At 34.0% G+C, this 18,948-nt stretch overlaps 1 protein-coding gene across 13 annotated transcripts in view; it reads right to left on the bottom strand.

Annotated features, from left to right (window-relative positions):
• LOC108693768 (disks large 1 tumor suppressor protein) overlaps nt 1-18,948 on the bottom strand; it is a 678,647-nt gene that overhangs the window by 281,818 nt on the left and 377,881 nt on the right. For all 13 annotated transcript variants that reach the window (XM_018202901.1, XM_018202900.1, XM_018202896.1 and 10 more), the window contains one exon: nt 10,944-11,080. In XM_018202901.1, coding sequence (XP_018058390.1) covers nt 10,944-11,080 — 137 coding nt within the window. The remainder of the gene's footprint in view (nt 1-10,943; nt 11,081-18,948) is intronic.

Consider the following 18,948-nt stretch of genomic DNA (forward strand, 5'->3'; position numbering starts at 1 on the left):
TCTCTCTCTCTCTCTCTCTCTGTCTCTCTCTAAACATTTTTCAGAGTAACCATGCGTGCGTCGTCACGCAAAATTACTTACAAATCCGCCTTTCCTCTAGGAAGTCGATAAGCTGTAAGTCAAATGGATTTCGCTTTATCATGGATAGCGGAAGATATCGGGAACTTTATCCACGTACTACGAGAGCTTAACCCATTGCTCGATTCAGTTTGACAGTAAAACTGATGGGACGAAGCATTGTGCAATCGAAGCATGTCGAACGAATGAGAACGCGCGATATCGTTGATTAACAAAATTATTTTTACAGATGCCGCTATAAGCAAATAATCTAAAAGATCAATCTATCGTGACTGAAGATATGTATAAAATTTCAAAATATAAAAACATACAATCATGATGTGATCGGATCGGACATGATAGTGTCTTCCATTTAATGACACAAGTCGACACAAGTATCATTCTCTCTCTTTGTTATTCATGGAATGAAAGATAGAAAGATAGAAAGATATTTGTGTCAATTTGTAATACTAAATATGGAAGATATTCAGTATTATATAATATTTATCAATTTATTTTATCCTTCTATTGTAATTATATTCTTCTGATCCAAATCTATTAAGAAACTGTAATTAACACATCAGACTATAATTATATATATAAATACTGCAATCATAATTAGTAGTCTGGCTTACAATGAATATAAATTATATTAATAAGATCGTTAATAAATATTGTAAAAAATAAATCGTTAAAAAAATCAATATCGAGGAGTTAAAAAAGTGATATAATGTAAAATAATTTTCGAACGTTTCCACGCACGCTGGAAGAGTTTAGATTGGATGAATTCGCGTGTGGATATGAACGGGTTGAAAAGCAGGGTACGATACTTGTTGGATGAGAGTCCAATGGCGGGGCAACAGCGAGAGCGCATACCGCTCTCGCTGGGAGTAATTTACGAATATTTTACAGCTCCCTAAAGCCGTAAACGCAACCGACCGCGTATATTTGCGCCGTGCCTGCCGCGGATATTAGCTTCCAGTCTCGTGTATGCCCCCGGGGGCAGAAGACGTAGAGATAGTCGTGATGAATGTCCCGTCAGCAACGAGATGATTTGCCAAACCTTTCCGAGGAGAGACGTAATAGTCGTCGTGGCCTCATCTACTTCTACCGTCGGGAATTGTATCCTAAATAGTTTGATGGGACAACGGATTTCGTGAAAGGTTTTCATCCGTTCATGTCCCTTTATTCGTCTAGTAATAATATCGGTAACGAGAAATAACGCGAACTATGGTCTTAGGGTCTTGAGATTTGCGGCCGGGACTTCCGCAGATTTGAATATTACAGAGCTGAAATACATAGCGGCGCAAGGAAATGAAGACTTCTCGTTGAATCCGGATGTGTATAATGTCCAGAAGGATGATAGAAGGTATGGGGCGTCGAGTAACAGTAATCCTATAAGACACAATATTCCTAGAATATTACACGAATTATTAAAAAACAATTTATATGATATTCTAGGAATATTGTGTATTCATAGGGAATATTCTATTATATACACGAATATCATTGCATTGATAAAAAAAGTGATATATACAAAATTAACTTTTTTAAGATAAAGAAAAAGGAGTCGATCTTAAAAAATAATATATTTTTATGGAAAAACGACACATTTGTAGCTCATGCTTTGTATGAAAAAATTTTCTTAATGCTAATAAAATTTATGCTTATGAGTTGTAGTGTTCAAATTTTAAAAACTTATGACTATTTATGTGTAACTAATTTAATGATGTAAAGAATATATTACAATTAAAAGTACATAAAAGTAAATGCAGTTAAAAATTAGATATTCATTATTTTAATTAAAACGTCCTTTTTAGAATTTAAAAAATGTTCTACTGAAAAATTACTAATTTAAAAATGTATCTTTTTTCCATCAACGCAGCAATATATTTTTGTGCTTTTTAAAAATTACACATTAAAATTTTGTTGTAGTTACAAAAGATTTTTAAGTTTTTAATTTAAGCCACAAAAAATAAATTAAACTTGCATAAATCGGTATTAAAACGAGAATGAAATATATAATCGCTAATTTTGTTCTACAACTGTTAAAGTTAATATAAATTACACAAATATTGAACGTTGTTGCTCATATTCATAAAAATATCATTTTTTATCAATATATCACAATTCCATCACGTGCAGCTAATAAATTCCTATTTATATTCCGATTTATAAAAGTTGAAAGCTTACCAAAATACCGATATATTAAGTAAGAAAAATTGTTATTGAATCCACGATATCACCTTATGGAAAATTAAAGCAATGTATCTACGGTCTCAGAGAAGATAGAAAGCGGCATAATATCTCGTGTGAAGATAAAAATTGCGGAGTAAGGCATCTCTATATGACTAAGATCGATTTTTTATTTATTCTAAGACATTCAATAGTATCTTGATTTTTTGATATGTCATTATTTATTTCTAATTCATGCAGTTCAAGATACATTTGATTTCTTAATTCCTCTTCTGTAATTATATTTTTACTCCGTCTGTCTGCAATCTAAATTTTGTGTCCAGCTTTTTACTATTCTTTTTACTGTTTTAAAACATAGAAATATTCAGGGCTACTTTTCAACATCTCTATTATAATACATTATCTATTAAATGATTTCTCTCTTTAACTCAAATGTTAAAATATTTATTCAATAAAAATTAAAATTTGAGCGAAAATCAGGAAAAAATTTGAGGGTGTTTCGCCAACAACAATCCAAATTACAGATGAACGAATTATTGTCGCTATTTAAGAAATCAAACTTGGCTCGCAAGAATTTGAAATAAACAGTGACATCCAGAAATTAAGATATTATCGAATGAAACAATATTGTCTTAGAATAAATAGAATAAATAGAAAATGGATCTTTGTTACATACTTTCTATGTTTCAAATATTATATTCAGAGAAATTTGATAATGAAACGTATATTTGGATTGAAAGCTCAGCAAATAGATTTGCAATGTAGTACAAAACTTTTTCAATTTTTTCTGTTTAGAATGACAACATCGAACGACAAAACTGAAAGCGAACTAGGCGACAGTTTTCTCGTTCGCGCTAAACGCACGCGAGTGATACGTGAGTTATCTAGCGAATATCAAATTAAATGCAGTAAACATCGTCAGTATATCTCAATGTTATTATCGGTTGTTATCTTATTCTCGACAAGAAGCGAAAGAGAAATGCTCACACGGACGACAGTTCGGCTCTCACGGTCTGACGCGATAAGAAATAACGGGCTCCTCGTTAGGAAGGATAAAGTCGAATGACGGTCGGTCGAGAAGACGCGGAAGTCAGATAAGCACGACGGTCGTAATTGGAGAATTCAGGAGGTTGGCATTGTTCTTTTGCCAACCGATTTATTTTTTCCTCGCTATGATAAATGCCGTATAATGTTCATTCTTTTTGTCTAAGTAAGAATAAATAACCTGATGCGCAAACAGCAAATCATCGCAACTTTTCCAACTACATATTTACGATGCGATATCTTTTCAAATAATTAAATAACAAATACATTGTGGATAAAACCAAATATGAAAGCCGTATGGCGTTAAATAAATTACTTTCGGAATAACACAAATGTAAAATCCGTTTTATTTACATAGTGATTTTATCCCATCGATCCAATAAATTTCCGCTATACGCAATAATTGCTATCCCACAATCCTGGGAACTTTATCGTATTATAAAGAGTTTCATAAAGTAGCTTACTATCATAGAATTTGAATTGTAAAACGAGACGCAGCTTTGTATCGTTATTCGATATTTCCGACGATGTCGTCCAGCGCTTTCATAAAACTTGAAGTGCGACATGGATTGTGAAATTCTTTTCAGTCGCCGGCGAATTTTCCAGGTTGCGCAAATGAATGGATTCGCCCACGCAATGCATTAAGTCGCCAGCCGCAAACGCATGCATTTTTAAACGGATCGAAGGGTCGAGTAATGCTCTCGTTTGGACTTTCTTCCATTTATCGGAAATGGACGCATTTTCCCGAAGCGAAATGGGTTTCGGATTGCACAGGCGACTGACTATAAATTCCCTTTGTCGCCCGAAAGAGGAATGTCGTGCGATCGGGTGCGCGCATTTCAAGGAGAACGGTCGTAATCCTGCGATTGCATAATCCGTTCTTAACTCATGATACTTTTCCGCGCGTTTCCGCGCGATGAAATAATTACGCGAGATGAAATCCATGCAACTGTGCGTCATTCAAAGTGATGCCGACTCGCTGGTGAGCGAAGCAATGTCCCATCTGTCTTGATAGCATTCGCGCACTGCGAAACGTCGAGTCGCGAGACAAAAACGAGAAGCGGCTTTGTCCCTTCCTTGTCGTTGTCATTCATCTGGCAGCTTTGTGCGCGAAACGGCTTAAAATTCTTTGCACTCATTGTCAGAACACGGGAGAAAAGTTCTTTGCATTCTTTTGCAGTCTAAGCAATCCCACCCATGCTGTTAACCAGACTCGCGAGTAACCTCGGAAAAACTGCATCTAAAATGAAAGCCACCTCAATAATCCAGGAAAGTTTTCCCCCGTGGAAATTTTATCGCGGATTCCGCAGGGATTGAAAGCTTTCAGATATCGTATGCGCATCATGTACGCGTTTGAATTCGCTTACATTAATAATATCGAGAGAGTTCGGAGAGTGCGAGGATGCGAAAGCACATTTCGACTGTAAACTGTACAACAAGAAAAGCAGTCGCGTACTTTGTGTGATAGAGTTTAGAGTTAATGGTGTGAGAGACACGCTCGTTCGTAAACTGCCGCTGTTAGAAAACTCAGCCTGCGGCGCTCAACCTTCGGAAAATTAAATTACTTACTGTCCGATATTGTTTACCGATACTTAAATCGACCGACACGACGAGCACCGACAGTTTAATCTCTCCGCGGCCTTTCCCGCCTCTTCGCCTTCGTATCGCAGAAAAGAAAGGTCAGAGGAGCGGAAGCGAGCGACCCTTATCGATTTCAGCGTTTCCCACGGGAAATCGCGTTCGTTCAGCAACGAAGAACCGGGAAGGCGGACACCGTGGAAGGAAGGATATTCACGGCGAACGGCGGGCGCAGAATTTTCCATTACACCGAGTGCGGTTACCCACCCTTATCATAGCGGTGCATATTCCAGCGATAGCGACGGCGAAGGACGACGACTACCTTTCGCGTAGTAATGGAAAACAAACAGGGAAAATATCGTCCGTTTACAATGCTGGCGATATTACGCGCCTGGCACGCTCCTTAAAGCCGTATTCGCGGATATTCACGAGACGTGGCAATGAACGTGGTAAAGAGTATATTTTTCGAACTCGTTTCTGTGCGCGGATAGAAACGTGACAAGCGTCTAAAATATGAGAAAGAGTAGGGGAGGGGGAACTGTGAACATCTAAGAGAAAAAATTAAATAAAACTGACAATTATTTATCAATTAATAAAAGTGATTATTCAAAGGATACTCCAATTATTTGGAATTTTAAATTATAACAATTAACATTCAGATATTTATATCAATATAAACTATAATTTTAAATAAACAAAACCTTACCATTTGAAATTACTCGGGATTACCCGTCATCACGCGGGACAATGCTAAATTGGGTTTTGTGTTTGTTTAAAATTATAGTTTATATTGATATTATATAAATATTAATGATTGTTTAAGCTAATATCCTTTAAATAAAAACTTCTATAATTAATAAATAATCGTCAGTTTTCTTTAACTTTTCCGTAGATATTTGGAATTCCCCCACTCCCCCCTACATCATCGAAACAAATGTAATGATTTATCTTAACGGTGTGTGCGTTTTAGTTACGGTTTTAATACGACACTAAATGTATATTGAACTGTCACTGGCTGTAAGAAGTGTTATTATTACTTTAATATATTGCAATAGTATCGTTCATATTTATTTCGTGTTCACAATTCATCCTTTCACTCAACTTTCTGATGTTATTTTCTTTCTAATTCTACGTATGATTTTCGAGTGCATTTAATTTTCGCATCCTTCAAAATTAGTATGAAATTTCTGTATCTCGGATGGACGTTGATTTGAGTCAAGTCATTTAATCATAAACATTACAATGTTTCTGCTATGTATATAATTAGGATTATCAGTTGCAAACGCGCTGTTTTGGAGTCACGTCTATTTTTGTTTGAATTTAAACTATCTCGTAAAACCCAACGAACAAACGTACAACCAGTCAGTAATGTGTATCGAAGTTTTGACGGTTAGCGAATGGCAAAGCGGCCGTCATACAAAGAACAGAAGCGTTGTTTCACAACGGTAATGGCTCGCGTTTAATGCGCCATTAGAAGTTGTTAACTGTTGTTTTGAGAGCGTTATGTAGTGTTACATATACGTGACAGTACATGACGCGCGGCGATATGTATCATTCGATATTGTTGCGTCGGTTTATCGTTTTCCTCGAGAACAAATTAAACGTTCTTTCTTTTTTTACGATTTTTTTTATGGTAATTGAATTTGATTAATAAAACGATATTGTTGAAAGCAAAAATTATATTCTCTTGTTGAAAATTCAGTCGGCCGTCGTATATATTTTCATAATTGTCGAAGGCCTAACAATCGTATTTATTTCACTTCAATTTATTGCATTGTGTAGATACACTAGAAAGTGCAGGAATGAAAAAATAGATCTCTCATTAGAAAGAAAACTAGTAATTCAAATCGAGATTCTGTTCCATTTTAAGTTTTCAATTGTTTATTAAAAGAAAAGACAAGATTTTTATCTTCTTTATTTCATTGTTTCTTTTTTTATTGATCTAATAACTAAAAATCTATTATCTTTCACATTATTTATAGGAAAATATTTCAGCTATATAAAAGAAATATTTCACATATATTAAACATATCTATTAGCGAACGCGGTACATGAAAAAAGCATGCATTTGGTAATTACAATTGGGAATAAAATATTTTTCGATTTTGTTTTGCAAGCATTTAATCAATCAGGCGGTTAGTTTTAATTATGTCGCAATGATAGAGCATTCGATATATAAACAATGAATAAAATATGAAATTATTAAATATTTAATAAAAAGAGAGAACTGCAATTTGAATTTTTGGATTTTACTCCTATTACCATTTCTGATTTTTGATTATTTTAAAATTAAATAATATGAAAGCAATGCTTTTATTTCTTATATAATAATAAATTTATTTCTTATATAATGATTGTTTTAAACAAGGATTGATCAAATTCACATTTCAATTGATTTAAATTAAAAATTGCTGTACTTCATGCATACGTATAGAATCGATGTTATATATTTCCTCTTTGCTCTTTTAATAATAATATTATTTATTATAAATTCTCTAAATATATAAAACAATTGAAATGCCAATTGTTTACTGTGAATATTATAAATAATTTTGTTGCAAAATCGAAAAAAAAATCACAATAATTGAACAGAAGACATTATTTCGTAAATTACTTGCATATTGGCAGTATGCTGTATCATAAATATGAAGAATAAACCAATCTCTTTATTCTTTCTTCGTATATATGTATTTCTGATAAAACTGCGAGCAAACCAACGACTCTTTCAAAAAAAAATTCAATCAAAAATTATATATAGTGAGTACAAAAAATATTCGTAGAGAAAATATTTTTTTACAAAACTTTATTTTTAAAAAGTAAATATTATTCAACGAGAAATGAATCATTGAATTGATGTCGAATCGATATAAATTCGATTTTAACACTAATTTGACGTCAATTCGACGATCATTTCTTGTTGGATAATTAATTCATAATGGACAATTTATTCATAAAGAATAAAATAGACTGTATGTTTCTTAAAAAATTATATATATGTAATAATTATACAAAATATATCACCGAAAAATAAGCAAAAATTAAAAATTATATTGTTTGAATGCTCAAAAAGTATTCATACAGACGAGAAATTTAGCTTCTAAAATCAGGAATACATGCGAAGCTCGTTAATATTAGAACAGAATATATTTATTGTATAAAATTGCTAATTAATATTTATTTTCTACAAATAAAGCTTTTTTTATAATAAATTTCCTTGTACGAATACTTTTTTCTCTTACTGGTATATAATGGTGATACATGGAAAGTATTTCATTAAAATATTGTATTAAATTTGACATAAAATTGAGATTAATTTAATGCTCTATTTTAACTGAGCTGTTCAGATGGTATGATGCATGATCAAGCGCAATATAATGAGATTTAATTATAACGTAATTTCTGCGAATTATATTTACTGTGTGTGTGTCAGTAGCGGTATTACAACGTATTGATTCATCTCTAGTGTTAATCTCTTAGTTTCTATAACACTTCATATTGATTATAGTATATAAGTCTTTCATCTCTATGTTCTTTTCAAAAGTGTGCGTGAGCGCGCGCGCGTGTGTGTGTGTGTGTGTGTGTGTGTGTAATGTAATAGCAAAATTGTCAATTTTTATTGTAAAATATTGCAATTAAATTAAACAATTGCTAAAAATTAAAATAAAAATGTTTTAAAATGGCAATCTGTGAAATTATATAAAATTAATTGGCGGAAAAAGAAATATAGTCAATAATATCTAAAAATAATAATACAGGCAGAATTTCGATCAAATTATGGCCCATAACGAACAAATTCAATCGCAATGCCAATATATACAATAATGTTTACTTAGGTATAATGATACGATCGTATGTACTACATAATAGAGCACGTGCATATGTGCGGAATAGGTGGATGTATGTACATATTGCATCTGCGTGTCGACACTCTGCCTATTCCTTATATAGTAGCTTATTATATGCAAAGAGAAGAAAAGAGGAGAGAGAGGAGAGAGAGAGAGAGAGAGAGAGAGAGAGAAAGAGAGAAGTAGAGAGGGAGATGATACTTCAGTATGAAACATTGTTATCTGCGGTGTAATCCGCTTTTGCCCGGCGCGCGTGCATTGGCATAATTGTAAAACGAGCGCAAACTCGGAAAACTTCATTAATATTTCGCTTTGTTCTTTTCTCTTAATTGTACACCGTAAAGAAAATGCAAGAAAACTTTATTTAAAATATCGGAAAATGTCGATGGAAAGAAATACGATTTCCATATGATGCACTTGTATTTCTTTAATTTCGATTGTATCTGCGCAAAAGCAGGATGTTATTATGGAGTAACAGAGCTTGCAGTGTCTCGCGTGTCTTTTATACATACTTGAAAGGCGTTAAGCTTGGATGATTAACACCTTTGAAGAATGAAAATATGCGGATCTTTTATGTTCCCCTTCTCACAGGAATTTCTTGGGATATTTTTCGCACACGTAAATGTGAAAATGGGATATCTACTCACGCGATGAAATGTACGTCCGGAATGCACTATATAAACGTCACTCGTGAACGCTGCGCATTCAAAAGAAGTTGAAAATATACGGAGAGCAATAAAAATACCAAGACTTTTCCTTGCACGCATTCTTCGTGCCTCTACTGCTGCTGACAATTTGCGTTCTTCATATGCATGGAAAGCAATTGTTCAAGCGAGATTATGTTAAAAATTGATTATACTGCAAAATGTTAATTTAGTAGAAATTCATACTACAGTTTGGAAATAGAAGCATATTTAGCGTCAATATTTATTAGTATATTTTGATTGGCTTTGCAAAATTATTTTGAAAAATGATGTTGATTAAATAATTAATTCACGCTTGATCAACGTATCAACACAATGTATTTTGTTGCGTAATGCAACAATTCTTTTCAGAGAAATGAATTTAAAATTTAATACATATTGTAATTCATATACAACAATAATAATAACCAATTACATTTTAAAAATTGAAAAAGAGAAAAAGACGAATTAATTAAAAAGAATTAATTAAAAATATGACAATAACAAAAATAAACAAATTTAATAATATTCATATTAAATTATATTAATATTCATTTAAATTTACAATATAATACTTTTAGTAACAGAAATAATCACTTTTATTATTACATAAAAATATCTTTTTTAATTATAAATAATTACCTCTACAGAAATCTAATACTGATAAATTTAATAAATTGAAAGATAGTAATTAATTATGTGAAATATTAAACACTTTGAATTACAATATTTTAATACTTAAAATAATTAATTAATTACTGTCTTTCAGTAATTAAATTGGTATCACATTCACTGTAAAAGCAAAAATAAAAAATCATTATGCAAATATTATAATGAACATTTGGTATGTTTTTAAGTAACATATTAATCATGTCGATAAATGTGACGTTTTCGAAGAATGTCATTTATTCAATTTTCTTGTAGAATGGCGGCTATCGAGGATTCTTTCGTAGATGTCACGATGTGATTATTTCAACGATCGAATTAATCCGGAAGAGTCAAGTGGTCGCGATTGAGGTTGCGCGAGGTGCATACAGCTGTTATACACAATCGTCCCATCAGTTGAATGTCACGTCGATCGCTCGCCATTATGACAGAGGCATCGATATGACGTCGCGACGGCGCATGTCGATTGCGGACGGGCGATCCGCAATTAGCAATTAAAATCGGTAGACTGGCCGATTGATTGGACCCGCATGATATCCTACGGCCCAATCGACTCGCCAATTATAATTACTAACGCTAATTACGCCACCATCGCGCGAGGTATGATCAACACTCGCTACGACGAATTATATATTCGTACTATTTTCCGTGCCAAAATTGTCGGGATTTCAATTTCAACAATTTCGTTCAGAATAACGAAACGAGTGAACACAGAGATTCATTTTCGCCTCGCGTCGAAATTGCATCTCATCGAGATTTATTACCAGCTTCGACACGCCGCACCTCTCTATATCTGCTCGGAAAAATTCACGGTGCAATTCGCGAATGACGCGAGATGCATGCATATGAATGGAGGTCTTATAACTGTACTCACGTCGTTTTGAGCAAAGGTCGGCGTGATTGGCCCGTCGCTGGCTTCCCATTTGTCCGCGATGCGAATCGTCTCTGCCGTTTTCTGCTGTACCGATTTTGACTCGTCGAGCAGCGTCAGCTCGTAAAACTCCTGGATATCTGCAACAGTCCGAAGAAAAAGGAAAAGACATATTACCATCTGCCTTGAAGCTCTCCACGTTCGGAGGTAAAATCTCCGCGGACCGTATGACCTCTAGTAGTCTCTCCCAGACGGCGGGGGATTTCATTTCGTTTCTATCTGGCTTTCCTGCGTGCAAACGCCATGATAAATTGACCAGGAACTCAATTCAGTCCGTTCGTTCACATCGGATGCATAGAGCAAACGTCAGAGTGATATAATGGGGCTAACTGAGAGATAATCGGTCATAAGTCATATTGTATAATAATGGAACAATAGACTTGGTACTTAAGTAGGATTAATATCTCCAAATGAACATGTTATTTAAGATGAAATGCGTGTTGCTAATTTAAGAGATCAGAGCTAAGCAAGCTAGTGTCGCATCTTTGTTCGATCATCCCGAAGACTTTAATGCTGGTCCCGAGACGTGAACGCGAATGAAGTCGCACGATAAGGCGCATAATTTTCAATAGTTACGCCGCTCGCGTAACTTGAGTGGACTCTCGAGCCAACGCGTGTCGCCGCACGGCGTTCTCGAATATATATCACCGGTACCAGGATATGTCGGGTGCAGGTCGTCTGGGTCGAAAGCGCCCGTAATTCCTTGCCAGCACCGCTTGCTTCTCGCCACGATGTTACAAAATGGGTTAAGACTGTCTTGTGACAACATAAGAATCGGACAATGTAGGACATTGTCTGAATTAAGAGTGAACCGCTTGAAACTTTTAAAGGGTCAATTTTTTTGAATTGTGATCACATTGCTTTCATGCAATTTTGTAATAATATACGGATATGTTTCGAAAATATATAGAAAGAATGATTTACGAAAGTATATAAAAATTTACCTAATTGCAGATTTGAAAATAATTTTATTGAGTCATTAAAATAATTAGAAATTTCAAGCATAATGAGCAATATTGCAAAAAGTATCGATATTCTAGCAATTAGTTTGATATTCTAGCAATTATTCACAGAAACTTAATTTGTATGATGAGCAATGCTGTAAAAAATTTTGATATTCTAGCAACTTGAATATCCTACATAAGTATTTTGATAGTTTAATCAAATTATTTTTAAGTGCAAATATGAAAGTGTTGCAGATACGAAAAATGTGGCACTAGTAAAATAATTTATAAGAACATTGTGTTCAGACAATCGAGTCAGTTTATAACGTTAAAGCAAATGACTCACTTAATAATATTTAACTCTGAAGAAGAAATACGTTTTTTATATGTTTTTTTATATATTATTATAAATACTTTTTTTTTTGAAATGATGTCATCTAAAAGATAAACAAATAATTATTTGAAATTAATATATTTTTATAATTTAATTCCTTTTATCAATACTTGATGGAAGAGGCACAGAAGATTCAATCTTTCTCTTGAGAAAAGCGCCGGTTACATATAATTTAATTTTCCACGAATATATAATATCTTCGAGTTAAAGTAATTGCCAACATATAATCCATAATTTTCCGCCCTTATTGTAGCAAGCATTACTCTCAATTTCTTTACTAAGCTAGCGAGTGTCTTGTGCGTTAGTAGTCGTTAATGAATTGAAATTACGGTTAACGCTTTGAGGCATTGCTCCCGAGAGCGTCGCGTATTAATTGCTCCCGCGTGAGCAATTCCTAAAGGTAATTTCCAAGTTACATCATTACAGCACCTGTGTATTTCGCGCAATACTGAGTTTCCTATAATTACGCTCGTTAGTCGGACAAGTAGGCTAAGTTTCTCCGTTATTTTCATCAAGATAATATAAGATTATAGTTGTTTATATATCTGGAAAAAATGCCTTCTTCATGCATCATAACTTCCAATTATTTTCAAAATCGCGTAATTTGATAAAAATATATATAAACGGAATGTTTCATAGAAAAAATGTTTTAGATTTTGTCCTAAATTTTTCAAGAAAATTTTTATCATATTGTAGTGTTGAATGTACATTATTTTAGAGTGCAAAATAATGTTCTCTTTTTTGAAGCTCAGAACTGTAAAGATAAAAACTTTTCAAAGATGATCAAAAGCATGTTAAAGTACAAACTTCGAGCTTTAAAATACTTTTTTTAATTTTTTGTAGGCGATGGTTTCTTGCCAAACTTCAACGTTGATTACGCGACAAACTACAGGTTTAGTCGCGTAATTTAATAAAAAAACTTCAAAGTCGCATAATTTAGCAAAAAAAAAAAAACCTTGAGAGAAAAAAACATGTTGTAGACAAAAATTTTATACTTTTTTGTAAATGTCTTCAATTTTTGAACAAAATGTTTCCAGTAAACTGCAGTGTTAAATGTACGTAATTTTAACGTAATTTTAACAAAACAATGTAATCTTTTGTAAGAAATAGAACTGTAAAGATAAAAAATTTTCAAAAAATGGCTAAAAGCATTCTAAAAATACAAATTCCAAGCTTTAAAATGCATTTTTTATTTTTTATCTGCAATAATTTTTCATCGAGTTTCAATAGTCTGAAAATTTTACAATTTTAAGCGTTTTAAAAATAATTTCTTTTTTTTTTATTGAATAGTGTATATCGACATTGAAACTTCAAAATAATATTATTGAAATTATTTGATAACGTGTGAAAAAACAAGACAATTTGTCTGCGATATTTTTATAAAATAATTGTTATTAACTATATATCATGTCACGGAGCTGAAAGATTGCTACAAGATGCCTTTTGATTTTCGATTTCACGAGGAAAAAATAAATTCACTTCAGGTGCCTTCCATTTAGTAACATAAGTTGACACAAACGTCGTTCTATCTTTTTTGAAATTATTAAATTTTTTGAGTCATTAAATGGAAGGCATCCTTCGTCACGTTTCTCTCTCATTTCCATATTTCTAACGACGATTTTAAAACTACGCACGAGTCCACATAGTCGCAGGCGTCAGTCTAGAAAGAATTTTTTCCCTTTTTGCCTCGAGACACATAAATGTACGGACAATTTCTAGAAAGTTGCGGAACGAAACATTTTATCTGTTGGTCGAGTAGAAATTCGGAAGTTTTACTCATATAAGTTCGTGTGAGTTTCGTTATTTCTTTTTGACGTCTGCAATCAGCATCATGAAAATAATTTGTCGCGGAAAAATTTTAAAATACTGTCAGTGTGCAAAATATCTTCGTATATTCTCTTTTATGCCTGAAATAGAGTTGCTTGAACAATATCACACGTTTTTCTCGAGATATCAGTAAAAAAAAAAAAGGATGAAAATCTCGATTTGCAAGGGCACTGCTTTTCACCTTCGCAATACAAATATCTCGTATGCAGCACAGCCAGATATTTACGGCACCGACGGCGTCGGGGGCGTTATTGCATTATAAATTTTCAAAGGGCGTCCCGATTCTCCACCGCGATAAAAATGTACATCAATCCCGTTCGAGTTCTCGGTGAGAGGCGACGGCAATCTCCTTTCACTATTCTACACGACGACGGTACCCTGTCTAAATATCACCCGGCGCATTTCTCATGTGGAATGCAGGAAATATATATCGAAGACTTATTTCAATCCCTCGCCTTGCATGCGACGTTGACGTCGGTATGTGAAACGCGCGCGGAATTCTTTCCGATGATGGGCATCCTGTGTATAGGCGGTGGCGTCTTTCCGGTGAATGCCGGTGCCGCCGTAACGAAACTTATCTGACATTTCGTCCCGACGAAAGAGAAGGATTCTACGCAAACTATCGCGTAAGAGGATGTATATCTTAATCTCGAAATATAACACAAGACAGAGACTTAAAAAGTTTCGCCGGACTTTTAATCCTCGACATTATTTTTTAAAAACATCATGAGAAAAATTACAAAGATCAAGATCATATTGAGTTTAACTTTTACAATAGGAACTTTTAAAATAGGAAAGTTACTATAGTGGCGTTGAAACAATGTCATATTTTGAAGAGGTACAACAAAATAATAAATCTTACTCAGGAGAAAATTTGTAAGATTTTAAAAATAGATCTCATTCTCTACAGATTGAGAAACTGGTAGAAGTAAATAATGGCGATAATTTTTAAAAAATGTTACGAGATTGAGTCTGTACGATATTATATATGTTACTCAATCACAATTTAATTAAATTGTTTCTAATTAGAAAGCGTGAGAAAAATTTAATAAGTTTCCAAGTATTAGTCTGATTAAATATGTTTTATCAAATAGTTATTTCGTATCATATAGCGATAATTAATTGCGAGGCAATCACACGTTTCTGTAGCGTCATCCCTTTATAATTAGCCCAATGTAACTGATGCCATCGCGGTCCGTCCTCTTACTAGGCCAATGGCTGGGATTGCAATTAGAGACATAGCCATATCGATAATCGATGCATGCCGTGGGCATGGAATAATAATTAGATTACTGGTACTTAAATCCGATTCGCAATATACATAACCACGTAGCTTTGCTTCGATGTTGCAATTGGGCCATGTTGACGTTCCACTTATGTCATGCAATGTCCACATTATAGTATATATATATTTGTTAATCATATTTATACGAATCGTTACTACTATATGTAACCGTCATTTCCAAGGTTTCAAAATATTGTCATAAAATTTTGTTGTGATAAAAGAAAAATAAGAAAATATACAAAATTGCAACGATTAACATGATATTTGAATCTTCTCAAGATTCTTTCCCGGACAAGATCTTTTCACCAGAATACACGCAGCCATGAATAACCTTTTTTTTTTCTTCTACTCACGATTTATTTTATGTCCTCGCGTTTTCCTATTTTTCCTACCACGCGGTTGCTGACCGCAAAGTGCGTGTAATGAAAAAAGTTACAACTGCACATCCAGAGGAAAATATCGCTAGTCCGGTTTTTCGTTAATTTTCCACCGTTTCGTTGTTTCCTCCCCTCTACTAGGCCGCAATGTTACTATTATATTTTTTATCTCCTTTCGCGGAATTAGGAGCATAGTGCTTTATTATGGTGGTGCATTAAAAAATTTGCGTTTCCTACGATAGTGTGAAGTAAAATGGAAAAAAATAACTGAGAGAAAAGACGAGATTAAATTTACATGACGCTGGTTGACGCCGGGCATTTTTTAATGTACTTTGGCAGTTGGTATTCTTTTGAATACTAATGCGTCTCGCGCTTAACGAACACATTTTGTTTGGTTTATCAGATGAACGTGACAGCAGAACGTCAAAGTCCGCTTGCTACATAAGCTTGGAATTCCTATTGCGAAACATCGTCGAAATGAAACAACGCCGCTAACGTAAATATTCGCACAATAATTTGCGCTTTTCCGCGAATATTCTGTTTAAAATAATGAAGTAATGACAAAACAACGAGACAACGTTGTTATTGTGAAATCAGTTAAACATTTCATATTCATTTTAATTCGATATACGCTTCCATTGCGAAGAGGTATTTGGCGAAGATGATTGTGATTTTCTGTAATGTAATTTTATTTCTGTAAAAAACATAACACTCTGATCAAATGCAATCCGCATATGTATTATTTTAGTTTCTCACACGTAGCAAGTATTACACAAACCATAATTCATAATATATGGAATTTATCTAGATGAGAATATAAAATTGTTCTTTCTTATTGTTAGTATAATAATATCCGTACTTAATAATGATAATAATTGAGTTCTTAATAGACTTAGAACTCAATTATTATTAGAATCCAATTCAATATTAAACTTTTATCATACACTATTAAATCTACTATATAGTATCAAATTTAATCTAATTTAAGTCACCACTGTTCCTACACAATATATCATTATTTTATATTAAAGCAATGGCTAAATTTGACATTATATAATGTTAAATTAGTACTATATAGTACCAAATTTATCCACTATTTTAGGATAAAATAATAATATATTGGGTAGGAGCAGTGGCGACTTAAATTAGGTTAAGTTTAACACTCTATAGATTTAACAGTGTATATATTAAAATATTCTCATTTTTGCTTGATATGTTTTATAAACAGAGCTAATTTATTTATAAAATGTAAAAATTGACAAATTGATGTGTACATCGTCATCATAGCATGATTCTACAACATACGTGAAATATTAACGAGATGAAAGCAGAAGCGATTTATGCGGCAAGATAAAAGCAAAGTGATTCAGTATATAAATCTGTTATACGTTAAGAAATCACACTTTAAATATGAAGGTAGAATTAATATTTTTCTTTCATACTTTATCTATCCCTTGCAATAATTCAGGATAGAACAAAATGTAGTTTGTTTTTTCGACATCCACATACATGTATACATATGTATTGTTCTAATTTTTGCCATTTGCCTCGGTCGCAGTTTTACTTGCCTCAGGCGAAAGAGCGGACGCTGTGCAAACATTTACATGATGAATAATTTTTAATTTTCTGCAATTTCCATTCCGTAAAAGGACCGTTACGAGACTATCTTCTTATCTTCTTTGTGCTCTTCTTTTACCTTCCTCTTTAACTCACGAACGGAAGTAGAAAAGTTCACAGGAAAAGCAGGAAGGATGGAAGTTATTTACAGGAATGGCGTATCTCACACGCGCGCGCGCGCGCGCGGGCAAGTCTTCACATTGATGTTAACGAGCTCCAGTTTATCGTCGACTTCATCGTCGTCGTCCTCGTCCTCGTTCTCATTCTCGTTCTCTCCATCTTCCTCATCGTCTCTTCATCGTCGTTCCCATACCACACGCAGCACACAGACTGGAAAGTTCCGTCGGTGTGGAAATTACGTGTCGCGGGGGCTAAACTTCCGTCTTCGGCGGAGTACGAGAGAAGTTGTTAACGCCTCGGCGTCGTGTAGCCGACCGACGTCGAGATGCTCCAGGCGTGCGAAATGGCTCGTGATGTTCTCGCACGTGCATATTTACCGCGTACAAATTCGTAGGATGAATACGTAGTTTTGATCATTGTTAATGTTTCAATCTGATTTTGTTTAATTTTTTCTAATCGCTGAGCAAACTTCAGTATCGATGATGATAGTCAAACCTAAACGGGAGAAGCGCGAACCTTAATCCAATATTTTCTTAACACGATCGCTATTATATCCGCCCTACCGAACTGTAAAGTGTAATATGATAACATAATCAAACAGTTTCGGTCAAAGTTTCGAATTATTGTAATAGCAAAGTACGCGACCTGAAATCTATGTTGTTATCTACCTTAATGTAATCGCATTATTACAAAGACGGTAGATAAAGGTTGTGACGAAATTTACAATGACAAAGAGAAAACACAGGAATAATTCAGAAAAGTTTGAAAGTTTAAAAAATTAAAAGATTTACAATACATTATTACAATACATTATTAACTAAAAGTAACTCTACATGATCAATAATACTATCAGTATATTAGGTGTACAACTTTGCTTCCGCCGTTTTTTTTCCGAAATTCGAGGCTTTATTGTAAAAAACTGGTTATACATTTATGATTCAAAGTATTGTCCAGCGCTGGCCACTACTTTCTCCCATCTTTCGGGTAGCGTACGAATCCCGCGTCGAAAAAACTGGTCATTTTTTGAGGCTATCCACGAATCGATCCAATTTTTTACTTCTTCATAAGACCGGAAGTGCTGGTCAGCCAGGCCGTGTGCCATTGATCGAAACAAGTGATAGTCAGAGGGAGCAACGTCTGGAGAATACGGCGGGTAGGGTAGGACTTCCCATTTCAACGTTTCCAAGTATGTCTTGACCACTTTCGCAACATGGGGTCGAGCATTATCATGCTGCAAAATCACTTTATCGTGTCTCTCGTTGTATTGCGGCCGTTTGTCTTTCAATGCTCGGCTCAAACGCATCAATTGCGTTCGATACCGATCGCCTGTGATTGTTTCAGTCGGTTTTAACAGTTCATAATACACTACGCCGAGCTGGTCCCA

The sequence above is a fragment of the Atta colombica genome, unplaced genomic scaffold (genome assembly GCF_001594045.1).
Source record: "Atta colombica isolate Treedump-2 unplaced genomic scaffold, Acol1.0 scaffold97, whole genome shotgun sequence".
Classification (NCBI taxonomy): domain Eukaryota; kingdom Metazoa; phylum Arthropoda; class Insecta; order Hymenoptera; family Formicidae; genus Atta; species Atta colombica.